At 48.2% G+C, this 26,894-nt stretch overlaps 1 protein-coding gene across 1 annotated transcript; it reads left to right on the forward strand.

Moving 5' to 3' along the window:
* On the forward strand, positions 1–25,380 carry LOC140202054 (B-cell receptor CD22-like). Its single transcript, XM_072266910.1, has 10 exons — positions 1–51; positions 8,962–9,315; positions 9,813–10,106; positions 10,521–10,790; positions 11,993–12,343; positions 16,119–16,427; positions 16,889–17,173; positions 18,402–18,689; positions 22,415–22,681; positions 24,863–25,380. Exons 1-10 carry the CDS (start codon positions 6–8, stop codon positions 25,378–25,380), a joined length of 2,982 nt encoding a protein of 993 aa, XP_072123011.1. The 5' UTR covers positions 1–5.
* Positions 25,381–26,894: the final 1,514 nt, after the last annotated feature.

A 26,894-nucleotide genomic window follows, 5' to 3' on the forward strand; every position in this document is an offset into this window, starting at 1 on the left:
TCAGAATGATGATGAAAACCATCCTTTTCCTGCTCCTCAGCATCCTCCAGGGTAGGTACATCGAAGGTGGAACTGGAGTTTGCTGAAGAAGGCAAAAGTTTTAAATATGGGGAGGCAGAGCTGGGGAAAGGGAGAAGACTGGGAGTAGCATTAAAGGGTACGGAGAAAGTGAAGGGAGAGTGGGGATTAAAGAGGCTGGGAATGATGTGGGGGGAATTATGGATCAAAGGGAGTGAGAGGATAGTGGAAATTAAAAGTTGCAGTTACTGAGGGGAGAGTGTGAATTAAAGGATGCTTTTATTGAAGGGAGAGTGAGAATTAAAGGGTGCAGTTACTGAAGGGGGAGTGGGTATTAAAGGGTGCAGTTACTGAGGGGGGAGTGGGTATCAAGTGGTGTAGATACTGAGGAGAGAGGTGGGATTAAAGGGTGCAGTTACTGAGGGGAGAATGGGAATTAAAGGCTGTAGTTACTGAGGGGAGAATGGGGATTAAAAGGTGTAGTTACTGAAGAGAAAGTGGGTATTAAATGGTGCAGTTACTGAAGAGAAAGTGGGTATTAAAGGGTGCAGTTACTGAGGTAAGGATGGGTATTAAATGGTGCAGTTATGAGGGGAGACTGGGAATTAAAGGGTGCAGTTACTGAGGGGAGAATAGGAATTTAAGGGTGTAGTAACTGAGGGGAGAGTGGGAATTTAAGGTGGCAGTTACTGAGGGGAGAGTGGGAATTGACTGGTACAGTACCGGAGAGACAGAGAGTGGGTATTGAATAATGTAGAGAGAGAGAATACTAAAGGACATGGGAAGGGGGGAGTGGGTATTAAAGAGCATAGTGAGTGAGGGAAACATGAAATATTTTTACATGCTCTCCAAAGTCTCTGCATGTTTCCTCAAGTGAAACGCCCAGTACTAGACTGGATTATCCAGCTATTGTTAAACTGATGTCTCGTAGCCTAGAATAATGCAGAACACAGCAGAGTACAGCACAGGAACAGGCCCTTCTGCCCATTGAGTCATGCTAACCCTGGTGTCAATGTAACATCCCATCTACCTGTGATGTCCAGCTGCTTCCATTCCCTGCACATTTGTTTGTTTCAGCACAACCTTGTGGGCCGAAGGGCCTGTTGTCATACTGTACTGTTCTATGTCACATTCATGTCCATATCTAAGAGCCGTGTCACAACCTCTATCACATCTGTCTCCACCAGCACCCCTGGGAGCACATCCCAGGCACCCACCACTCTCTGTGTAAAATCCCTTTCCACACATCTCCTTTGAACTTTCCCCGTCTCTCCTTAAAGTACTGCCTCCTTGTATTTGACATTTCTACCCTGGGAAAAAGACTCTGTCTACTCTATCTCTGCCTTTCATAATCTTATTAATGCTGTCAGATCTCTGAGCTTCCGACACTTCCAAGAAAATATCCCAGGTTTGTCAGACTTCTAACAGCTCCTGCCCTCTAATCCAGACAGCGTCCTGGTGAGTGTCTCCTGTACCCATTCCAAATTCTCCACATCCTTCCTGTAATGGAGTGACCAGATCTGAATTCATTACTCAGCTTACAGCCCAACCAAAGTTTTGTAAATCTGCAGCGTAACTTCCTGACTTTGGGACGTCAGGGAGTACAACTAACAAAGGCAAGCATGCGGTCTGCTTTGACCTCACACTCCATATCACTATAATCTTGTACCTTATTGTTTACCTGCCCTGCACTTTCCTGACACGGTCACAGTTCTTCTGCATTCTGTTATGGTTTCCCTCACTCTCACTCCCTTCTCTCACCTCTCCCAGTCCCCCCTCTCTACCCCCTCTTCCCCTATTCCCTTTTCTCTTCACCTCTTTCCCTCCTTCCCTCCTACTTCACTCTACGCCCTCTATTCATTCTCTCCCTCTCTCCCCTCCCTCCCTCTTCCCCTCCCCTCTGCCTCTCCCTGTCGTCTGATGAAGAGTCTTTGATCTGAAATATTGACTGTCTACCTGCTGAGTATTTCCAATGTCTTCTGAAGTTATTTCTCCAAGGTCTATATGACAGTTTTACTTCCCTGGACTTTGCCATCGGGATTTGCTCCATTCTCTAAACACCTCCCTTTTCTTCTCCTGGTGAACTGTGCATACCTGACCAAATTCCTCTGGAAGCTAAAGAAATTCAGCAAGTCTCCAGTGACCCTCACCAATTTTTAATCAATGCTCCACAGAAAGCCATGTTTCCTGGCTTTGAACAGCAACTGATCTGCCCGTGGGAAGAAACACAGGGAGTTGTGAACAGCTCAGTCCATCATGTCAGCTCCGGTGTTGTATTTAAATTTGCTGACAACACCACTGTCGTTGGCTGAATCAAAGGTCATGATGGATCAACATACAAGCTGGAGACTGAAAAGCTGGTTGAGTGGTGTCACAACCAGCTCAACATTAGAAAAACCAACGAGCTGGTTATCGACTGCAGGAGGAGTAAACTGCAGGTCCGTGAACCTGTCCTCACTTGAAGATCAGAAGTGGAGAGGATCAGTAACTTTAAATTTCTCAGCGTTATCATTTTGGAGGATCTGTCCTGGGACCAGCACATAATGTCATCACAAAGGAGACACGACAGCACCTCTACTTTCCCACAAGTTTGTGTAGATCCGGAATTTTATTTAAAACCTTGACAAACTTCTATAGATGCACAGTGGAGAGTATCATGAGTAATTCTGTCAGGGCCTGGCATAGATCCAGCCCAGTCCATCACAGGAAAAACCCTCCTCGTCACTGAGCACATTTACATGGAGCACAGGCACAAGAAACCAGCATCCACCATCCAGAATCCCCAGCGTCCCCAGCATCCAGGCCTTGTTCTCTTCTTGCTGTTACCATCTTGTAGGAGGTACAGGAGCCTTTGTTCATTGGTTATGTGCCGTGTCGTATGATGTTGGTGATCATGGTCTTTCCATGACCATGATAGTTTTTGGCAATTTTTTCCACAAAAGTGGTTTGCCACAGGAGCCTCAAGTCCTAATAAAACAGATTGAGGAAGAGTTATTGTCGTACACTAGGGTTTCTCAACTGGAGTTCTACGAGAGGTCGCTAGGGGTTCCATTAGAGATCATAATTAAAAAAATGAACATAGTTTTTTGAACTTTGCACAACACCATTAGCAATCTCATTAGGGGTCACTCAGTGCAGTGTGCAGTAGGACTGTGTTTATTTGGTTGAGTCTGGAGGGGAGGACGGTCGGCTTATGAGGAGCGTGAAGTGTGTTTTCTGAGCATTGAATGGACTCGCCCAACTTGGGCTGTGACATCTGCCTCTCCAAGTGTAAAATACACAGGGGTATTTTATTAACCTTTGTGTGGTACGGACACGTCTGATGGTCCATTCTGGTGATTTTTGAAGTGGAGGTATGAGATGGAAGAAGAGTATTCTAGGCAGAGTCCTACAGACAATCCTGATAAGGTTAGTGATGAAGAATTACAATCTTCTGCGTCACTTCACTGCAATAGTACAACAATGGACACAAAAAGTCTGTCTTTACAATGAAAGCTACTTACCAATAGGTTTTATATGGACTGGCGATCGAGGTTGCCCTATTCGATTGTGCCTAGTCTGTAGCAAACAGCTAACAACTGCAGCAATGGTTCCAGCAAAATTGAAAAGATACTTAACTACAAATCACAGCCATGTGACATGTAAAAGCATTGATTATTTTAAATGGCTATTGGAATCTCAAAACAGAGAAAGCTTTTGTTAATAAAGTCACAGCCAGTAGAAAGATCAGGAAGCAATTAATTTAGTACTAGAACTTATTACCCAGAAAAATGAAAAGCCACACAATTGGTGAGAACCTTATAATGCCAGCATGTAAAATGCTAGGACAAGGTGCAGAACAAGAGATTGTTAAGGTTTCGCTCTCGAGCAATACGATAAGGCAATGCATTGATGACATGTCACATGATGCTGAAGAGGTTTTGTGTGATAAACTGAAAAACAACAACTTCTCTATCCAGGTTGATGAGTCAACAGATTTCACCAATAAATGTCATGTTGTAGCATTCGTAAGACTTGTAAATGAAGGTGAAAACTTTTTCTGTTGCAAAGAATAACACAAAACAAGCAAAGGCCAAGATATACTTAATGTTTTATCTTCATATTTGGAAACAAAAGGTCTGCCTTGGAGGAACCATGCTGGCAGCTATACTGATGGTGGCCCATCGATGGTCGGCTCCATGAGAGGTTTCATTTCCCTTGTGAAAAGAAAATCCTGACGTTGTCACAACACACTGCTTTCTTCACACAGAGGGTTGATGTCAAAAGTCAAGTCAAGTCAAGTCAAGTCGCTTTTTATTGTCATTTTGACCATAAACTGCTGGTACAGTACACAGTAAAAACAAAACAGCGTTCCTCCAGGACCATGGTGCTGCATGAAACAACACAAAAACTGCACTGGACGAAGTGAGACAACACAAAAACTACACTAGACTACAGACCTACACAGGACTACATAAAGTGCACAAAACAGTGCAGGGCAGTACAATAAATAATAAACAAGACAATAGGCACAGCAGAGGACAAATTACAATATAATACTAAATGATGTAGATGTCAGTCTAGACTCTGGGTATTAAGGAGTCTGATGAATTGGGGGAAGAAACTGTTGCACAGCCTGGTTGTGAGAGCCTGAATGCTTCGGTAACTTTTGTCAGATGGCAGGAGGGAGAAGAGTTTGTATGAGGGGTGTGTGAAGTCCTTCACAATGCTGTTGGCTTTACAGGTGCAGCATGTGGTGTAAATGTCAGTAATAGCGGGAAGAGAGACCCCGATGATCTTCTCAGCTGACCTCACTATCTGCTGCAGGGTCTTGAGGACCGAGACGGTGCAATTCCCGAACCAGGCAGTGATGCGGCTGCTCAGGATGTTCTCGATACATCCTCTGTAGAATGTGGTGAGGACGGGGGGTGGGAGATGGAATTTTCTCAGCCTTCTCAGAAAGTAGAGACGCTGCTGGGATTTCTTGGCTATGGAGCTGGTGTTGAGAGACCAGGTGAGATTCTCCGCCAGGTGAACACCAAGAAATTTAGTGCTCTTAACGATCTCAACGGAGGAGCTGTCAACGTTCAGCAGAGAGTGGTCACTCCATGCTCTCCTGAAGTGAAAAAACACTTGAAGGTGAAAAGTGTTCTGGATGGTGCTACAAAAATGGTTATCTTTATTAAACAAAGACCAGTTCACTCGAAAATGTATAAAAAACTGTGAAAACCTGGAGAAAGAGCATACCGATCTCCTGCTACATACAGATGGTGGTTGAAAGTTGAATTGCAGGAGTACTTCCAAGAAAATAGTAGGCCAGTTTTTGATGAGTGCTTTGAAGATTAAGAATGGCTGCAGAAATCAGCCTACTTAGCAGACATATTTCATCATATGGACCAGTTGAACAGGTCTCTGCAAGGCCTTGAAAAAATGTTTTCCTTCAAGTGACAAGATTCTTGGATTTAAAAGGAAAATAACTCTTTGGAAAAATCATGTTGCAAAAGGAAATCTTAAAATGTTTCCACTGCTTGGGCTTGAGAGTGAGGAAGGACATCAGAAAGTCTCGAGTCTGATTGTAAACTACCTGGAAGTACTGTAGACAACATTGGACAGTATTTTTCCTCCAACACAAGTGTATGACTGGCTTTCTCTGAATCTTCTGTTCAGCCAGAGAATTTGACTTTGAGAGAAGAAGATGAACTTTGTGAGCTGCACTCTGACCATGCACTCAAGGTGAAATTTACTGACCAGCTCCTGGACAAGTTCTGAATTTCTATGAAAAAGGAGTATCCTGCCACTCATAGGAAAGCAATGAAACTTTTACTGCAATTTTCAACTTCTTACGTGTCTGAGCTAGCATTTTCTTGTTTAACAAGCATCAAGAGCCAAGAGCAAGGACAGAAATCATCTCATTTCAGTTGAAGGTGAAATCCGTGTGTGCTTATCTCAAGTTCAACCCAGAATTGAATATTTGTGCAGCAAAAAACAAGCATAATTTTCACATGCTACGCTTATATTTGAGCCTGATAATGTCACTTAGTAAAAAAAGATTTTTTCAAAGTTTTGTATAAAATTGTGTGATTGGCTATATTTTTATTCATATGCTCTAGCTTATGGTTTTTAAGAACTTTAGTATTCAACATTGTCAACATTTTCATGTTGCAAATAGCATTAATTAATATCACTTTACAACTTCTATTTAGATTAAATCTATTGAGCCTATCTTAAGAAAAATTAAGATTAGAAGAACCATAGAACACTACGGCACAGAAAACAGGCCATTTGGCCCTTCTCGTCTGTGCAGAAACATTATTCCGCTAGTCCCATTGACCTGCATCCAGTCCATAAACCTCCAGACCTCTCCCATCCATGTATCTATCCAATTTATTCTTAAAACTTAAGAGTGAGCCCGCATTTACCACGTCAGATGGCAGCTTGTTCCACACTCCCACCACTCTGAGTGAAGAAGTTCCCCCTAATATTGATTGGCACCTGATCAGTTCTATTGGTTTAGATGGGGCAGAATTTGTTAAGTGTGTCCAGGGTAGATTCCTGTCACAGTATGTTGACAGGCCGACAAGGGGGAATGCCATACTAGATCTAGTATTAGGTAACGAACCAGGTCAGGTCACAGATCTCTCGGTGGGTGAGCATCTGGGGGACAGTGACCACTGCTCCCTGCCCTTTAGCATTATCATGGAAAAGGATAGAATCAGAGAGGAGAGGAAAATTTTTAAATGGGGAAGGGCAAATTATGAGGTTATAAGGCTAGAACTTGCGTGTGTGAATTGGGATGATGTTTTTGCAGGGAAATATACTATGGACATGTGGTCAATGTTTAGAGATCTCTTGCAGGCTGTTAGGGATAAATTTGTCCCAGTGAGGAAGAGAAAGAATGGTAGGGTGAAGGAACTATGGGTGACAAGTGAGGTGGAAGACGGCAGCACACGAGGTTTAGGAAGCAAGGATCAGATGGATCTATTGAGGAATATAGGGTAGCAAGAAAGGAGCTTAAGAAGGGGCTGAGGAGAGCAAGAAGGGGGCATGAGAAGGCCTTGGCGAGCAGGATAAAGGAAAACCCCAAGGCATTCTTCAATTATGTGAAGAACAAAAGGATGACAGGAGTGAAGGTAGGACCAATTAGAGATAAAGGTGGGAAGATGTTCCTGGAGGCTGTGGAAGTGAGCGAGGTCCTCAATGACTACTTCTGTTCGGTGTTCATCAATGAGAGGGAACTTGATGACGGTGAGGACAATATGAGTGAGGTTGATGTTCTGGAGCATGTTGATATTAAGGGAGAGGAGGCATTGGAGTTGTTAAAATACATTAGGACGGATAAGTCCCCGGGGCCTGACGGAATATTCCCCAGGCTGCTCCATGAGGTGAGGGAAGAGATTGCTGAGCCTCTGGCTAGGATCTTTATGTCCTCGTTGTCCACGAGAATGGTACCGGAGGATTGGAGGAAGGCAAGTGTTGTCCCCTTGTTCAAAAAAGGTAGTAGGGATAGTCCCGGTAATTATAGACCAGTGAGCCTTACATCTATGGTGGGAAAGCTGTTGGAAAAGATTCTTAGAGATAGGATCTATTGGCATTTAGAGAATAATGATCTAATCAGGGACAGTCAGCATGGCTTTGTGAAAGGCAGATCATGTCTAACAAGCCTGATAGAGTTCTTGAGGAGGTAACCAGCCATATAGATGAGGGTAGTGCAGTGGATGTGATCTACATGGATTTTAGTAAGGAATTTGACAAGGTTCCACACGGTAGACTTATTCAGAAAGTCATAAGGCATGGGATCCAGGGAAATTTAGCCAGGTGGATTCAGAATTGGCTTGCCTGCAGAAAGCAGAGGGTCATGGTGGAGGGAGTACATTCAGATTGGAGGGTTGTGACTAGTGATGTCCCACAAAGATCGGTTCTGGGACCTCTACTTTTTGTGATTTTTATTAATGACTTGGATGCAGGGGTAGAAGGGTGGGTTGGCAAGTTTTCAGACGACACAAAAGTTGGTGGTGTTTTGGATAGTGTAGAGGATTGTCAAAGATTGCAGAGAGACATTGATAGGATGCAGAAGTGGGCTGAGAAGTGGCAGATGGAGTTCAATCCAGAGAAGTGTGAGGTGGTACACTTTGGAAGGACAAACTCCAAGGTAGAGTACAAAGTAAATGGCAGGATACTTGGTAGTGTGGAGGAGCACAGGGATCTGGGCGTACATGTCCATATTTGCTAAAGCCAGTTATTTTACAGAAATTTCTGATGTTTTCCTTATGAGTTTTTAAAATTTATGAAAGGGAAAGAAAGATTAATTTCAAGAAAGGTAAGCAAAGCTTATCTACCCAATATTTTTCAAAGGTTGGCTAAAATACATTTTCTGCTCAAAAGAGCATTGACAATTATTTTTGGATAATTATATCTACAACTTACTGATCATGATAACATACCGTGAATTGTAGATATAATAATTTTTACGCAGGGGTTCCCTGAGACCTGAAAGTTATTTCAAAGTGTTCCTTCAGGGCAAAAAGATTGAGAAAGGATGCCCCATACCATCAGGCTCCTGAACTGGTGTGGATATATGAACTCGGTATAACTCTGATCTGATTCTACAACCTACAGACTCACTTTTAAGGATTCTACTACTTGTGTCCTCAGTATTTTTTTAATTGACGAATATGAGAGAGATTAATTTCAGGGTGCTTGGAGGAAAATATGGGGGAAATTCTGGTGTTGTACACAGGGAGTGAAGGGTGTGTGGAAGTCGCTGCCAGGGGTGCTGGAAGAGTCAGAGACTTTAGGGATATTTAAGAGACTTTTATTGCGGGACAAAGATGATGGATAAAAATGGAGGGTTATATGGGAGGGAGGGAGGGTTATAATAATCTCTGACTATGTTAAATGGCCGGCATAACATTGCGGACTGAAGGGCCTGTTCCACTGACTGAAGGAGAGTTGTTGTCTCGACAGGAGTTGCCTACTCATGGTGGATGGTCCGAACACCACAGATCATCATGGCCTCAGATGGTTCCTGTGTGCAGATCCCCTGCATCTTCTCTCATCCCGCAAACTATCCACTCGCTGAGGTGAAGTGGTTGAAGGACAACAAGACTCATGGGACCCTTGTCATCGATTCCAAAAAGCAATCGGACCCTCAGTTCCGCCAGAGAGCTAAACTCTACCCACAGTGGGAAGCCGAGAAAGACTGCACGTTAACTATTACTGATGTGTCCCATAGGGATGTGGGCCGGTACTACTTCCGAATGGAGGACAACAGCGGTGAGAAGTACTCTGGACCGGATGGAGTCCTGGTAAATGTATCAGGTATGTCCACAGACTGGATTCCTGATATTCCTGTCCTGAAGAGCATCTTCTTTTACTGATGCTCTGACCTGTGTATCAGATTGGGAGCACCGTGCATGGCTGCAGTCTCTGTATTCCTGCATTAGACCATACCGAGAGCATTGTGTACAGTTCCAGTCTCCGTATCCCTGGGTCAGACCCACACCGGGAGCACCGTGCACTGTTCCAGTCTCCGTATGCCTGGGTCAGACCCACACCGGGAGCACCGTGCACAGATCCAGTCTCCGTATCCCTGGGTCAGATCCATACCAGACACAGCAGGCAGTTTCAGTGTCCTTATTCTGGAGTTGGTCCACACTGTAAACACTGCACATGGTACCGGTCTCCATATTCCTGATTTAGCCTCACTGGGAGCACTGTAAATATTCCGATTTCGATATCCCTGGGGTAAAGCACACTGGAGTCCACTGCAATCACACAAACTGTTCACACTGATTAATCCACTCTCTCTTTCTCAGATGTGTCAAACTTGCCAATTATTTCCTCACCTGAGGAGATCATCGAGGGAAGGGAGGTGATGTTAACTTGCTCTGTGAAATACGGCTGCCCAGGTCACCTGACGTGGACGGGTTCAGATGGATTAGCTGAACAAACTTCGACAGAACCTCAGCGCACGGACCAGAACATCGTGACAACCAGCCTCACTCTGAGCTTTGTCGCTTCCTACCAGGACCACGGCAGGACACTGAGCTGTGAGCAAACATCCTCACTGGGAAAACCTCCATCCCAAACTATCACCTTAAATGTGAAGTGTGAGTATTGGGAGCTGCTGAGTGTCACAGCAACAGACAACAACCTCGGCTGAGTGAGACCCATCACCTCTCATGTCAGAGTGAGGAGGGTCGGGGTCTAACACAAGACCACAGACTGGGAGGGGTGGTCAGGAGACAGCGCAGTGGGAGGGGTGAAGTGAAGGGCCATTGCAGGAGAGTCAATGGGGTGTTATAAGATGGATAGTGAGGAGGGAGTGCTCTGGAAGGAGCATTGAGGAGGAAGGAGCTCTTTGGGAAGAGGGTGAGGAAGGAGTGCTGTGGGAGGGGCAGTGAGGAGGAAGAACTGTGGGAGGGGCAGTGAGGAGGAACCACTCTGGGAGAGTCACATTGTGCTCCTCTGCTCTATGAAGGATTAAACCCTTTCTCTGACATTTGGGTCTTTTGATTCCACAGATGCTCCCAGGTTTGCTCACCTCACCATCTCTCCCTTCAAGACCATCGGTTTGCGTGAGTCTGTGACATTGGAGTGTGTAGTCGGGGACAGTAACCCTCCAGTAACAAGCTACAGTTGGTATCGATCAAGTAGTACAAATTCCAGGAGAGAGGAGACATCAAGTGGAACACGTCAGATCTACAGTACTGATAGAGACACGGAGTACCGATGTGAAGCCGTCAACTCACTAGGAAAAGCCACCTCTGAGAGAACTAAACTGCCGGTGTATGGTTTGTATCGAGGGCTTCGACCTTGTTATATTCATCAATCAGCTGCCCTGTGACCTGACCCGAACCATCCCATTCAACCATCATCCATTCACTCAGCATCCTGCACCGGACACCACCATCTATCGCCGACACCCCTCCCCGTCTCTGTGACCCCATTCTGGTCCCTGGACCCCCACTGTCTCTGTAACCCCCTCCGGACCCTACACCCCTCCCTGACTCTGTAACAAACTCTACCCCCGGCCTCTACACCCTTGCCCATCTCTGTGACCCCATTCTGATCCATACACTCTCTGTTACCGTCTCCAGATCCTACGCTCCTCTCTGACTCTGTAATGCACTCCCCTACCCCAACATCTTTCCCTGTGTCTGTGACCCCTTTCGGCCACTACCCCTTACCCATCTCTGTGACCCCCCTCCAGTCCCTACACCTCTCCTCGTCTCTTTGACCCCCCCCACTGGTCATTACACCCCTCCTTGTCTCTTTGACCCCCCCCCCACTGGTCATTACCCCCATCCTCGTCTCTGTGATCCCACCCCCTAGACGTTACACCCCTCCCCCTCACTGTGGCCCCCATCTGGCCCCTGTACACTTCTCATCTCTGTGAACTCATTTGGCCTCTACACCCTCCCTGTCTCTCTAACCTTTTCCAGCCACAACACCCCTGCATTTCACGGTACCCCTCTCCAACCCCTACAGACCACTCTGTCTCTGAAACCCCATCCAGCTCCTACACTTCTCCTAGTCTCTGTAATTCCCTCCAGTCCCAAAACCCTCTCTATCTCCGTGACCCTCCCCAAACCCTACATCCCTCCCATTCTCTTGTGATCCTCTCTAGCCTCTACACCCCTCCCAGTCTCCGTGACCCCCTCCAGCCTTTCCATTCGCCCTCATCTCTGTTACACTTTTTGACCCCTCCGTGTTCCTGAAACTCCTCTGACATTTACATTGCTCCCCGTCTCCGTAATCCCCTCCAGCCTTTACACCACTCACAGTCTCTGTGATACTTTCTGGCCCTTACACCCTCCCCCCTATCTCTGTGACCATCTCTGGCCCCTGCACTCCTCCACCTCCCTGATGCGATGTGGTCCCATTCCAAGATGAAATCCTCCCCCTGTTCTCTCTTCGTCGTCTAGCTTTGCGAGTGTGGGTTGTTTGGTTTTGATGTCCATGATATCCCACACTGAGACTTGGTTCTTTTCAGGGAGTTATAACTGGGCAGTGTGGACCCCCCTCTCACTCCATGCCCGGGAAGGGTCCTGTGTGATAATTCCCTGCCTGTTCCACATTCCTGCAACCAGAACGAGATACACGACGGCCACTGGGATCTGGTTCAAAGACGTAAATTATGAAGGGACTCCAGTGTATCACACCCCTTCTGGGATCGGAGGTAATTATACAGGACGGGTCGAGTTCCTGGGACACATGGAGAGTGAAAACTGTTCATTGAAGATCAGGAATTTAAAAGAATCCGATGGTGGGAAGTATTATTTCCGGATTGAAACATCGTCTGGTAAATGGTCGGATCCAATCGGGTTCACACTCCTGGTATCTAGTGAGTAAATAATTTAATTTTCAGCCCAGCATCAACTGTGTCCTCTCTCCCTCCTCACTCCTCCACTCTTTGCTGCTTCTCTCCCTTCTATTTCCCTACCCCTAACCCATCCAGTAGAGTCCCAGTGTTGTACAACACGGGGAAATAGATCTATCGGCTCATTGTGGCCCTGCTGGCCCAGCTACACCAACTCCTTATCTCAACGCTCAATCCACAAGGTCATAAAGCATAGGAGAAGAATTTGGCTATTCAGCCCATCACATCTGCTCCGCCATTCCATCACAGCTGATTTATTATCCCTCTCAACCCCATTCTCCCTTTCTGCGTCCCTTCTCTGGTCATTCAAGTAGTCCTTTGGATAATTCGTCAGTACTGTGAGAGTGTGTGTCGCTCAAAACTCCACAATCCACCATTCCCCAACCCATTGCAATAAAAACTCCCCTCCTCATATACCCTCTTTCTTCCCCTCACCTGTGCCACTAGATTTAGTGATGTTCACCATGAGGAACACCATCCTACCATCTCCATTTCCCTCATAATTTATCTTGATTCCCTCCCCCCATCCTCCTCTACTCCAGAGAGAATGAAACAGCCCCTCCCACCTCTCCTTGACACTGGAATTCTCCATTCAGGACAACATCCTGGGGAATCTCCTCTCCAGTGCAGTCACCTCCTTCCTACAGTGTGGTGACCAGAACTGAACGCAGTGCCGAGGCTGTGGTCTGTCCAGTGTGTTATACAGTTGTACCGTAACCTCACGGTTCCTGTATTTTATGCCCCAGCTAATGAAGACAAGGATCCCATTCACCTTCTCACCACTTTTTCTGAAGAAAGTTTGAGATTAGCTTTATTTGTCACGTGTACATCGATAACACTAAAACATACAGTGAAGTACGTTGTTTGCATCAACAACCAACACAGACCAAGGATTTGCTGAGGGGAGCTTGCAATTGTCACAATAATTACAGTGGCAACGCAACATGTCTTCAGCTTGCACACTCTGCATCTTTGGGATGAAGGAGGAAACTGGAGCACCATGATCGATAACAATGTGAAACATTATGATAACCACTGCACTACCATGCCTGTACCTTCAGGGTTTCCAGTGATTGTACACTGAGGTCTCTCTGTTCCTGGGTATTTCCCGGGATCCAGCCATTTGTAGTGTAGGTACAGGAGCCTGAGGTCCCACAGTCCGATATGGCAATTTGAGCAACCGCCAAGAGTAGTGGACTTAGCCCAATACATAACGACACATCACTCCCCACCATCGATAGTATCTACAAGATGTGCTGCCTCAAGAAGGCAACATCAACCATCAAAGATCCCCACCATCTGGGCCATGCCATCTTCTCGTAACTCCCATCAGGCTGGAGGTACAGAAGTCTGAAGTCCCACACCACCAGGTTCAGGAACAGTTACTTCCCTTCAACCATTCGGTTCTTGAACCAACTACAACAACCACAATCACTGCCTCAGTACTGTCACACTAGGACCACTTTGTACTACAATGGGCTTTGTGTTTTTGTTCTAATTGTGTCTTCTTGTAAAACTACAGTTAAATTTATGCTCTTCTTGTGAATTCTGCTTAGAGTGTGCCTGTGGTGCTGCTGCAAGTAAGCTTTTCTTTGCATTTGTCCATATGTGGTCATTTGCATTGGACAATAAACTGAATTATTGCTCCCAAGTGCATCCTGTCACACTTATCTGGATTAAACATCTGCCACTGTTCTGCCCAGTTCACCCACTGGAAGGTCAAACTTGAAGGCAGTATACAGGTTTAATGGCCAGACTCTTAGCATTGTGAAGGAACAGAGAGATCTTGGAAGTTCAAGAGCTGTGAAGTAATGTTGCTGCTCTATAAAACGTGTCGTCAGACCACACTTAGAAAATTGTGCCCAGTTCTGCTTGTCTCATATCGGATGGAATTGGAAGTTTTAGAGAGGGTGCAGAGGAGATTTACCAGGATGCTGCCTGGACCAGAGAGCATGTCTTATCAGGATAGACTGAGTGAACTGGGCCTTTTCCCTTTGGAGTGAAGGAGGATGAGAGGCAACTCGACAGAGATGGATAAGATGATAAAAGACACAGATAGAGAGGAGAGCAGAGACTTTTCTCCAGTTTGCAAATGGATAATGCAAGGACTTAGAAAAGTATAGGGGGAATGTCAGAGGTAGGTTTTAGCACAGGGAGTTGTGGGTGCGTGTACCACATGACCAGGGGTAATGGTAGAGACAGATGCATTCGGGACATTTGAGAGACTCTCAGATAGACACAGGGATGAAAGGAAAATGGAGAGCTATGTAGTGGGAACGGGTACATTGATCTTGGAATAGGTTATAAGATCGGCACAATATCATTTGCCGAACAGGCTGTATTGTGTTGTACTGTTCTATCTTCTATGATCACTTTCAAACTTTAGCGTCTTTATGTCAATAATATCACAATTTTCATGTCTTTTGAATATTTACCAACTGGACTTCCTTTGGTGATTTCTAATCAGTACTTTGGGAGGACTGTGATTTCCTTGTCTATTATTGTCACATATACCCCGAGGTACAGTGAAAATCTTTGCTTTGGATGTCAGACATTTCATCACATCAGTGTATTGAGATAGTGCGCTGACTACATCCATCACCTCTCCTGCAGTCTCTGTCAGGTCTTACACACGCAGAGGCCACTCCATTGGGTGCATCTGCTCATTAACGTAAATATCTAATCAGCCAATCATGTGGCAGCAACTCAGTGCATAAAAGCACACAGACACGGTCATGAGGTTCAGTTGTTGTTCAACCAAACATCAAAATGGGGAAGAAAAGTGATTGAAGTGACTTTGCTCATGGAATGATTGTTGGGGCCAGATGGGGTGGTTAGATTATTTCAGAAATGGCTGGAATTTTCATGCACGGAAGTCTGTAGAGTTTACATGGATTGTAAACTTTCCTATATATCGTGTGAAAACAAAAAGAATACACTCTGTGAGTGACAGTTCTTTGAGTGAAAATGCTTTGTTAATGAGAGAGGTCAGAGGAGGATGGCCAGACTGGTTCAAGCTGACAGGAAGGTGACAGTAGCTCAAATAACCATGTGTTACAACAGTGGTGTGCAGACGAACATCTCTGAGCACACAATAGGTCAAACCTGGAAGTGGCTGGGTGACAGCAGTAGAGAACAACAAGGATTCAAGCCGTTCAAACAAGGTTGCCGTTTTGGTCTTTGTTGGATTCTTCTCTCTCTCTTGTTACTCTCTTGCCTTTAAATGTACTTATAAAATGCTTTGGGTTTTTCATTCTTCATCTCTGCCAGTGATATTCAAAGTCTCCTCTTTGCTCTCATATTATAACGTAACCCCTCAAATTCTAAATTCCTAATGTGTGGTAAATTTTTCTGATCCAGGCCTCAATGTTCCTTGATATTCCGGGCTCCGTGGAGTTCCTGATACTTTTCATCCTCATGGGAACACATTAGTTCTGGCCTCCATTGCTTCATTTTTGTATGACCTCCACCTGTCCTCAGCACCCAACCCGGGGCACTCCCTCCTCACTGTCCCCTCCACGGTGCCCTCTCCTCACTGCCCCTCCCGCGACACTCCCTCCTCAGTGCTCCCTTGTCACTGCCCCTCCCTGCCTGTGACCGTGGGGAATGCCCTCCTGGGGTGTGGGATCTGAACACAGCTACTCTGAGACTGGGAGGAGGGAGAGGGAGGTGGGTGGGGATGTGTCAACTGCTTTAACCCTTGCAGGGCCACGCATTGTTTGCACGGTTTGTTCCACAGGGAGTCTGGAGAAACCGGTGATCAAGGTACCTGAGCGTGTGGTGGAGGGAGAAGTCGTATCTCTGACCTGCTCTGTTCACACTTACTGCCCTGAGGACACTCCTGTGTTTGAGTGGCACCTCCCTGGCTTCAGCGTTCCTCAGCTGACTGGGAAAGTATCCCAAGTTTTCCAGGATTACCACTGGATTTATTCCCACACTGTGGTGTACACACCAACGCTCGAGAATTCCCACCAGGCAGTGAAATGTGTGGCCAACTTTGGACCCCAGACACCGTCACGAGAAACGGAGATCTCACTGGATGTGAAGAGTAAGTCAGAGAGTGTAACCACAGACCAGAAACACCTCGACTTCTCATCCCCATCATCCTACTGTCCTTCAACATCTACTCTCTCCATCACTATCTTCCCCTACATTTCTGTCCTTTCTGTTCCCCCTCCTGCCTCTACACCCTTTCCTGTCCCTGTGAAACCCTCCAGCTCCTACACCCGGTCTCTGTAACTACCTCCGGCTCTTAAACTCCTCTGCATCTCTGTGACCCATTCCAGCCCCTACACACCTCCCTGTCTCTGTGAACCCTCCACTCCGTCCCCTGCACTCTTTCCCATCTCTGTGATCCCCTCCCTGTCTCTGTGACACCCCCTCAGGCCATGACACCATCTGATGCCCCCCCCCACCCGGCCACTACACCAAAAACCATTCCGCTCTCTTCCCTCCCGGTCTTTGTAAACCCTTCTCTGTCTCTGTTTAACTCATTCCCTGTGTTTTCAGATCCTCCTCGAAACGTCACCATCTCACTGTCAATAAACTGGCGAACAACAGACACTCAGAATATTAAGGAAGGGGATAGAGTTGTCCTCAATTGTAATTCTGCCCCAGCTCGCCCGGCAGTCAATGAGTACACCTGGTACAGAGATGGAACTGAACTCTGGGGACAGAAGAGTGGCAGCCTCCAGTTTTCACCAATATCTCACACCGATTACGGGACGTATGTCTGTCAGGCTTCCAATGAAGTGGGCAGCAGCAGGTCAGCAGAATTCACAGTGACGGGCAAAGGTAAGTGTCAGCTGGCAATAATGTTGGTCTGTTTGGACGAGGGGTATAACAAAAGCGGAATTTAAGTCGTACATACTGCCCGTCTCCATATCCCCTGGGTCAGGTCCACACCAAGAACACTGTTCACAGTTCCCGTCTCCATTTTACAAAAAGGTCTTGATCTATTGTAGATACAAATATTCACTGGATCATCGAACAATCAGAGATGTTTCTCTGGTGAACTGTGGAACAAGGGGGTCCTTTGAGTAGATTCGTGTGGAGTGGGGAACCAAAGGGAAATGATGGAAAATCCAATGGAGAATATAAGTGAACCTCCCCTCACCCCGGAAAGCCATTTTCAGATGGACTTTGTTCTGACAGGGAGGGGTGAAAGTGGGAGCTGAACAAACAGAGGAGAGGAGAACAGAGATATGAGAGGTGACTTGGTAGAAGACGATGAGAAATAGAGTGGATAGCCAGAAATTTTTTCCCAAGGTAGAAATGTTGATATGAAGGGTTGGAATCTTCAGGTGATTGGAGGAAAGTACAGGTGTGTGCCAAAGGTAGGATTTTTCACAGAGAGTGACGGGGATGCTGCAGGTATTGTTAGGGAGATTTGAGAGACAATAAGATGGGCCTGTGAATTAATGAAAAAATCGAGAAGTGTTAGAGAGATTGGCTTTGCCAGAAGTGCCTCAGTACATGCAGTGCAATGCATTATTTTGCATCAATGACCAGCACCTTCTGAGGTGCGCTGGGGTAGCCTGCAATTGTCACAATTTTTCCAGCACCAACATAGCATGTCCGGAACTTCCTAACCCTGACCGGTCGGTTGTAGACTGTGGGGGGAAAGTCGGGCATCTTGAGGAAACCCACACCATCACGGGGAGAATGTACAAACTCCTTAAGGACAATGAAACATACTGATCCCCAATTTGACAGCTGGCTCTGCAAAAAGGTTACATTAACCATTATACTACCATGGCCATGTGGGAGGGAAGGGCTCATCTGTTCTTAGAGTAGGTCAGAATATTGACATAACATCGTGGGCTGAAGAGCCTGTACTGTTCTATGTTCTATGAGAGGGGGGAGGTGACAGAGAAGTGGTGGATTAGCATAGAGCACACACCCCAGTGTGGGTCGAGGGATCTAATGGGTGTATCTGCTGGGTGGTCAAATTTAATGTAAAACAATCCAGAAAATGCAAACACTGGCCAGTTCCTAACTGAGATGTTGAATCCTAATCCAGCTCGACCTCTGGGTGTTCACATTGAGTACCACGTCAATGGCATACAGACCAAAGAGCTAACAGTTATGAGAGAGAATGATCAGCTGACTCTGACCTGTGTCAGCACCAAGAGTGACCCACTGATCTCCAGTTACTCCTGGTTACAAAATGGCTGGATTGAGAAGAGCCAAAATCAGGAACTGCGGTTTGACAGGATTAACCGAGAAGAGGACGGCAAGAGATACCATTGTCAGGCTCATAATGAGATTGGAACAAGAAGCTCAGAGACCATCACCATCCACGTACAGTGTGAGTAACCCACACCATCCCTGCTGGGCACCCAGTTATCACCTGATATTCCGCTGTTCTGTTGCCCCGGGGATTTAGGAAGTCGGGAACTCCAGTATCCTCAGGAGTGAGTTGCAGAGAGGACGCACTGCACTGTGGGAGGGAGGTCAGGAGAGAGCTGCATAGGCGGGAGTGAGGAGGGAAATGCTGTGGGGGGAGCAGTCAGAAGGGAGTGCTGTGGGAGAGCCGTGAGGAGGGAGCCCTGTAGGAGGGAGTGAGGAGGGAACGCAGTTGAGGACGAAACGCTGTGGGAGGGGGTGAGGAGAAAACACTGTGGGGGGGTGAGGAGAAAACATTGTGGGAGGAGCAGTCAGAAGGGAGTGATGTGGAAAAAATGTGAAAAGGGAGAGCCACACTGTGGGAGAATTGATGAAGAGGGACCGCTCCAGGAAGGGTGGTGAGGAGGAAGTGGTAAGGAGGGAATGCGGTAGGAGGGAGTGGTGAGGAGCGAGCTCTGTAGGAGGGAGTGGTGAGGAGGGAGCGCTGTAGGAGGGAGTGGTGAGAAGGGAGTGCTGTGGGAGGGAGTGGTGAAGAGGGAGTGCTGAGGGAGGGAGTGGTGAGGGGGGAGTGCTGTGGGAGGGAGTGGTGAGGAGGGAATGTTGTAGAAGGGAGTGGTGAGGAGGGAGTGCTGCGGGAGGGGGTGGTGAGAAGGGAGCGCTGTAGGAGGGAGTGGTGCGGAGGGAATGCTGTAGGAGGGAGTGGTGAGGAGGGAATGCTGTAGGAGGGAGTGGTGAGGAGAGAGCGCTGTAGGAGGGAGTGGTGAGGAGGGAATGCTGGAGGAGGGAGTGGTGAGGAGGGAACGCTGTAGGAGGGAATGGTGAGGAGGGAATGCTGTAGGAGGGAGTGGTGAGGAGGGAATGCTGTAGGAGGGGGTGGTGAGAAGGGAGTGCTGTAGGAGGGAGTGGTGAGGAGGGAGCGCTGTGGGAGGGAGTGGTGAGGAGGGACTGCTGTGGGAGGGGGTGGTGAGCGGGGAGTACTGTAGGAGGGAGTGGTGAGGAGGCAGCGCTGTGGGAGGGGGTGGTGAGGGGGGAGCGCTGTGGGAGGGAGTGGTGAGGGGGCAGTGCTGTGGGAGGGGGTGGTGAGGGGGCAGTGCTGTGGGAGGGGGTGGTGAGGGAGGAGTGCTGTAGGAGGGAGTGGTGAGGGGGGAATACTGTAGGAGGGAGTGGTGAGGAGGGAATGCTGTAGGAGGGAGTGGTGAGGAGGGAATGCTGTAGGAGGGAGTGGTGAGGAGGGATCGCTGTAGGAGGGAGTGGTGAGGAGGGAATGCTGGAGGAGGGAGTGGTGAGGAGGGAACGCTGTAGGAGGGAGTGGTGAGGAGGGAATGCTGTAGGAGGGAGTGGTGAGGAGGGAATGCTGTAGGAGGGGGTGGTGAGAAGGGAGTGCTGTAGGAGGGAGTGGTGAGGAGGGAGCGCTGTGGGAGGGAGTGGTGAGGAGGGACTGCTGTGGGAGGGGGTGGTGAGCGGGGAGTGCTGTAGGAGGGAGTGGTGAGGAGGGAGTGCTGTGGGAGGGGGTGGTGAGCAGGGAGCACTGTAGGAGGGAGTGGTGAGGAGGGAGTGCTGTGGGAGGGGGTGGTGAGGGGGGAGCGCTGTGGGAGGGGGTGGTGAGGGGGCAGTGCTGTGGGAGGGGGTGTTGAGGGGGGAGTGCTGTAGGAGGGAGTGGTGAGGGGGGAATACTGTAAGAGGGAATGGTGAGGAGGGAATGCTGTAGGAGGGGGTGGCGAGGAGGGAGCGCTGTAGGAGGGATTGGCGAGGAGGGAATGCTGTGGGAGGGAGTGGTGAGGAGGGAATGCTGTGGGAGGGAGTGGTGAGGAGGGAATGCTGTAGGAGGGAGTGGTGAGGAGGGAATGCTGTAGGAGGGGGTGGCGAGGAGGGAGCGCTGTGAGAGGGAGTGGTGAGGAGGCAGTACTGGGGGAAGGACAGTGAGGGGGGAGCGCTGTGGGAAGGATGAGAGAAGGGAGTGCCACATTGTAGAAGAATTGATGAGGATGGAGACTCATGCTAACCATGGGAGCTTCACCTTGTGTATAACCGCAGGAGTGTGTTGGGGTTGTGCAGAGGGACCTTCACTCTGTCTGGTCCCCGGAGTGTATGATGGGATGATGACAAGGGAGCTTCCCTCTGTGTCTGTCCCCAGGAGTGTGTGATAGGACCGTGTGGAAGGAGCTTCAGAAGAACATAAGAACATAAGAAATAGGAGCAGGAGTAGGCCATCCAGCCCATCGAGCCTGCTCCGCCATCCAATAAGATCATGGCTGATCTGTGCATAAACACAGCTCCATCTACCTGTCTTTTCCCCATAACCCTTAATTTCCTTATTATGTAAAAACCTATCTAACTGCATCTTAAATAAGCCTCAATTGAATTGAAGAATTCAGTTGAAGAAGCCTCAATTGCTTCTCTGGGCAGAGAATTCCACAGATTCACCACTCTCTTGGGGAAAAACAGTTTCTCCTCATCTCCATCCTAAATCTTCTCCCCTGAATCTTGAGGCAATGTCCCCTAGTTCTAGTCTCTCCTACCATTAGAAACAACTTTCCTACTTCTATCTTACCTATCCCTTTCAAAATTTTGTATGTTTCTATAAGATCCCCTCTCATTTTGAATTCCAGAGAGTGTAGTCTCAGGCGACTCAATGTCTCCTCATAGGCTAACCCCTTCATTCTTGGAATCGACCTGGTGAATCTCTTCTGCTCTGCCTCCAAAGTCAGTATATTCTTCCTCAAGTATGGAGACCAGAACTGCACACAGTACTCCAGGTGCGGCCTCACCAGTACCCTGTATAATTGCAGCATGACCTCCCTGCTCTTGAATTCAATCCCTCTGGCAATGAAGGTCAACATTCCGTTTCCCTTCCTAATAGCCTGTTGTACCTACAAGTCAACTTTTTGCGATTCATGAGCAAGTGCTCCAAAGTCCCTCTGCACAACAGTGTGCTGCAATCTTTCACAATTTAAATAATAATCTGCTCTTTTATTATTCCTTCCAAAGTGGATGATCTGCCATTTACCAGTGTTGTATTCCATCTGCCAGACATTGGCCCACTCACTTAAACTATCTATATCCCTCTGCAGACTCTCCACATCCTCTGTACAATTTGCTTCCACTCAGTTTAGTGTCATCAGCAAAGTTTGCTACACTACACTCAGTCCCCTGTTCTAAATCATCAATGTAGATGGTAAACAGTGGCGGGCCCAGCACCAACCCCTGCAGCACCCCACTCACCACAGACTGCCAACCGGAGAAACACCCATTTATATCAACTCTCTGCCTTCTGTTGGTTAATCAATCCACTATCCAAGCCAATACACTTCCTCCGACTTTATGCATCCATATCTTATTTATAAGTCTCTTGTACGGCACCTTATCCAACACCTTTTGGAAATCCAAGTATACGGCATCCACCTGTTCCCCTCTATCCACTGCACTCATTATGTCCTCAAAGAACTCCAGTAAGTTTGTCAAACAGGACCTGCCCTTTCTGAATTCATGCTGTGTCTGTTTAATGGAACCACTCCTTTCTAAATGTTCTGCTGCTTCACTCTGTGTCTGACTCTGGGAGTGTGTTACACATGTTTCTATTGCCCATTACTTTTACCCAGTTGATATTCAGCCCAAATGTTTCCCTCCCTTGACCTGTTGCTGTGGGATAATTGGTCTGATTTAACTGAAGGGAGTTTCTTTCTGTAGATGCTCCCACTAACATGAGAATCACATCTCCCTCTGGTGCTCCTGTTGGTTCGTCCATCACACTGTGGTGTGAATCTGATGCCAACCCAGAACCGCACAACTACAGCTGGAGGAAGGTGTGTGGCTCTTCATCAGTTAATCTGCAATGTTATTCTCGGGGTTGTAGACTGTGGATTACACGGGCGGACATCTCCTGTGATTATTACTGCACTGTGAGGAATTCCATCGGTGAAGGGGAATCTCCACCCAAACGCATCATTGTACAGTGTGAGTAGTGACGTTTCCAACCAGTTACCGCACAGACACACCGTCCCATTCACCCGCCCCTTTGCAATATGATTCACCACTGTCTTGGCAAATCAGATAACAGTGTTTACTGATGTATTGTGACTGCCGTTTGGCCCATCACTTCATTCTAGCTCCCAGAAGAAAGATCACATCATGCCTATTCCCCAAGACTTCCTACACCCCGGGTAACCCATTCTCCCCACGTTCCTGTCAATGAACACCCCCCTCCCCCCCACTGATTCTAACACACCAGCGGGGAGCTTCACAGTTGTCAATGAACCCACTACTGCACACCAAGGGATGTAAAAGGAAACTGGAACACCCAGGGGAAACCAAAGGGGTCAGGGGGAGAATGTACAGTCACTTATACACATAATGATCCACTAGGGGTTTCACACACAGACACATACACACACACACACACACACACACACACACACACACACACACACCTCTCTTGTCTGAACCAGTGTCTCTGGAGCATCACCCACTAGAGGTGTCCCAGTAGACGTAAACAACAGGAATTCTGCAGATGCTGGAAACTCAAGCAACACACATCAAAGTTGCTGATGAACGCAGCAGGCCAGGCAGCATCTGTAGGAAGAAGTGCAGTCGACGTTTCAGGCCGAGACCCTTCGTCAGGACTAACTGAAGGAAGAGCTAGTAAGAGATTTGAAAGTGGGAGGGGGAGGGGGAGATCCAAAATGATAGGAGAAGACAGGAGGGGGAGAGATGGAGCCAAGAGCTGGACAGGTGATTGGCAAAAGGGATACGAGAGGATCATGGGACAGGAGGTCCGGGAAGAAAGACAAGGGGGGGGGGGGGACCCAGAGGATGGGCAAGAGGTATATTCAGAGGGACAGAGGGAGAAAAAGTTTAGTGAGAGAAATAATGTGTGCATAAAAATAAGTAACAGATGGGGTACGAGGGGGAGGTGGGGCCTAGCGGAAGTTAGAGAAGTCGATGTTCATGCCATCAGGTTGGAGGCTACCCAGACAGAATATAAGGTGTTGTTCCTCCAACCTGAGTGTGGCTTCATCTTTACAGTAGAGGAGGCCGTGGATAGACATGTCAGAATGGGAATGGGATGTGGAATTAAAATGTGTGGCCACTGGGAGATCCTGCTTTCTCTGGCGGACAGAGCGTAGATGTTCAGCAAAGTGGTCTCCCAGTCTGCGTCGGGTCTTGCACACATTCTTTCTCTCACTCTCCTTTTTCTCCCTCTGTCCCTCTGAATATACCTCTTGCCCATCCTCTGGGTCCCCCCCCCCCCTTGTCTTTCTTCCCGGACCTCCTGTCCCATGATCCTCTCGTATCCCCTTTTGCCTATCACCTGTCCAGTTCTTGGCTCCATCCCTCCCCTTCCTGTCTTCTCCTATCATTTTGGATCTCCCCCTCCCCCTCCAATTTTCAAATCCCTTACTCACTCTGCCTTCAGTTAGTCCTGACGAAGGGTCTCGGCCTGAAACGTCGACTGCACCTCTTCCTACAGATGCTGCCTGGCCTGCTGCGTTCACCAGCAGCTTTGATGTGTGTCCCAGTAGACGTGTTGGTCTTCCCATCACCCCTACTGGTGCATAGGCCGCTGACAATAGCTCATCAGAGCCTCTGAACTGGGCTAATATTTCTAGTTTCCCATGGAGACCATCTTCTTGGTGTATCCTTTCCCTCTCAGGGTTTTGTTAGAGTGTGCGTAGCTCTGGCATTTTTTACGGTATGGGTCACTAGCCGATACCCAACCCTCCTCGTTCTGCGGACAGGCTTGGCACCGTCCAGCTTAAAAGTAAATATTTCAGGCATTCGTTCTGGTGAAGGAGTATCTTGGAAAGTTACTGACAAGAGACCACGAGGGAAATGGTTGGTGATAAAATGAGAATGTGAGGAAGGGACAAAGCTTTCAAAGTTGAGATTCAATTCAGTGGGACGTGGTTCAAACACAAACCGGAGGCTCTTTACGTGAATAGGAGCAGCCCTCGGGGTGAGCTGGGTGAATGAGTGGCACTCAATCCTCGTCGCCAACCTGGACAGAGCCGCCAATCTGATAGGCAGCCCATCCACCGCCGGTACGCAGTTGACATTCAGCCTGAATGTTTCCCTGTTTCAGCGTTTTGCCGTGGTTACAGGAGTTTGATTTTAACTGAAGGAGGTTTCTTTCTGTAGACGCTCCCACCAATGTGCACATCACATCTCCCGATGCTGCTCCTGTTGGTCAGTACATCACACTGTCGTGTGAATCTGAAGCCAACCCAGCAGCGAACTATTTCAGCTGGAGGAAGGTGTGTGGCTCCCAGTCAAGAAATCTGTGGAGAAATAGTGGAAAATACGGACTGCATGTTCAACCGGAGGACGCCTCCTGTGACTACCACTGCTCTGCGAGGAATTCCATCGGTGAACAGGAGTCTCCAGGAAAGCGCATCGATGTTCAATGTGAGTACCGACACTGCAGCATCCTGTTACCACACAGACACAATTGGATTCCCCACCAACCCATCACGCACCGAGAATCACCTGTCACCCGCGCTGCAAATTCAACAGGGTCCGACAGCAGCAGTGAGGAGAGAGCGGAGCGCAGTGGGACGGGCAGTGAGGACAGCGTGCAGTACTGTGGGTCAGGCAGTGAGGAGGGCGCACAGTGCTGTGGGAAGGGTGGTGCCGTCAGAACCAGAAATATTATGTGAACCGCAAATATTCGCCTCTGATGAAATATATTAACGGATACTCTCGACCAAGCAGTTACTCTGTCTGGGGGACGTGTCATGAGACAGTGTGGAATGAACTTCACCGCTTTTTAAAACAGAAATTCTTTATTACAAGTACAATAATACAGTACCACAAATTCTGTATATATACAGAACAGTGACTAACACAATTACGAGACAAACGAAAGTGAAATGTTCCCATCTCTATCAATGATGGCGCTAATCCCCTAAGGGTCCCGGGACGCCTCTGTGGTTGCCGTCGACAGCACGTGTTCCCTCACGATGGTTGCCTGGGCACGCATACACTCCCCAAAAATTACCACACCGTCTGCCTGCGCACATCCTACCATAGCATGAGGGAGCAGTAATCCTCCCGTCTCTCCCACCATCTGACCCAGAACACTTGGGACGAATCCCAGGATCTGCCGTCTTCCTGAAGCTGGTCGGTAAAGTGCCAGTGGCCGGAACCCACCCGAGAGTGAAGAGGAGCAAACTCCATCCACGCGAGGTGATGGTCCGAGCACGACACCAGGTGCATGGAGGATGTCGACTCGCGGGAGATATACGCCCGAGAGATGTAAAAGCGGCGATGCGAGATCCTCCCCGTCTAGTCCTTCTCGAGAAAATGCTAGAGTCAGGGTGAAGATCCCGCGGGAGCCTAGTAACCCCTTTTGCCGACGCTGGGTTGCATTGAAGGCTAGAGCGGTCCTCCACCTTGAGGGTAGAGGAGAAATCTCCGCCGAGGAAAATGCCGTCTCCAGCGTCGACGGAGCTGAGCAGAGAGCAGCGAGGACACCAGACAGAGTAGGCACGTCTGCTTCACCCCTCACCCAGGGGTATACACGTTGATGAAGTGCAGCGGTAGGGAAACCATCCCGGCGCACTGCCAGGTGGAGCAGAGGGCCAGGAACGATACCCTGGATTATTGTGATTTCCGGCTGGAAGGTTGGGCCATCAGGGTCACCATCTCACTCGAGCTGAGGCTGACGGAGCTCATGTAGTCCCCTCCCTGCCAGTCCAGGAGCCAAGTGGATTCGTCTCCTGAAATGATATGGGTTTCCTGTAGGAAACTCGCCACATATCTCCCATCCCTGAGGATTGAGAGATTGTTAAACCTGCTGAGAGAAACCCTGATACCACTTACCATTCAGACTAGCTATGGTGGGCTTCATATCGGGACAACACTCGGCCTCTTGAGCAGCATCCTTCCTGGTGAGAGCGGACTCACTCTCCGCCCTACTCTCTCCAAAAGACCAAGAGTGTTCCTGGCCGCTGGGCTCGTTATCCAGTGTTCTTGCCTCTAGGGAGGTACTAACTACTCAGTCCTGAATGGAGGGAGCCAGGGCTGTCTCAGTCGCCAGATCAGGGCAACACCAGCTTCCACCCTACCTTCCTGTACACACATTCCACCACCACAGGTCTCGGGGCCACATCTAGGGACCCACCTGGATTCCTTCCCCCTCCCGTGACACCCCCAAGTCTACACTCTGTAC

The sequence above is a fragment of the Mobula birostris genome, chromosome 8, assembly GCF_030028105.1.
Source record: "Mobula birostris isolate sMobBir1 chromosome 8, sMobBir1.hap1, whole genome shotgun sequence".
Classification (NCBI taxonomy): domain Eukaryota; kingdom Metazoa; phylum Chordata; class Chondrichthyes; order Myliobatiformes; family Myliobatidae; genus Mobula; species Mobula birostris.

Coding starts and splice junctions, on each gene's coding strand:
- LOC140202054 (XM_072266910.1), top strand. CDS start 6: ATGATGATGAAAACCATCCTTTTCCTGCTCCTCAGCATCCTCCAGG. Junction 18,690..22,414: donor CATCACCATCCACGTACAGT/GTGAGTAACCCA, acceptor TTCTTTCTGTAG/ATGCTCCCACTAACATGAGA. Junction 22,682..24,862: donor CAAACGCATCATTGTACAGT/GTGAGTAGTGAC, acceptor TTCTTTCTGTAG/ACGCTCCCACCAATGTGCAC.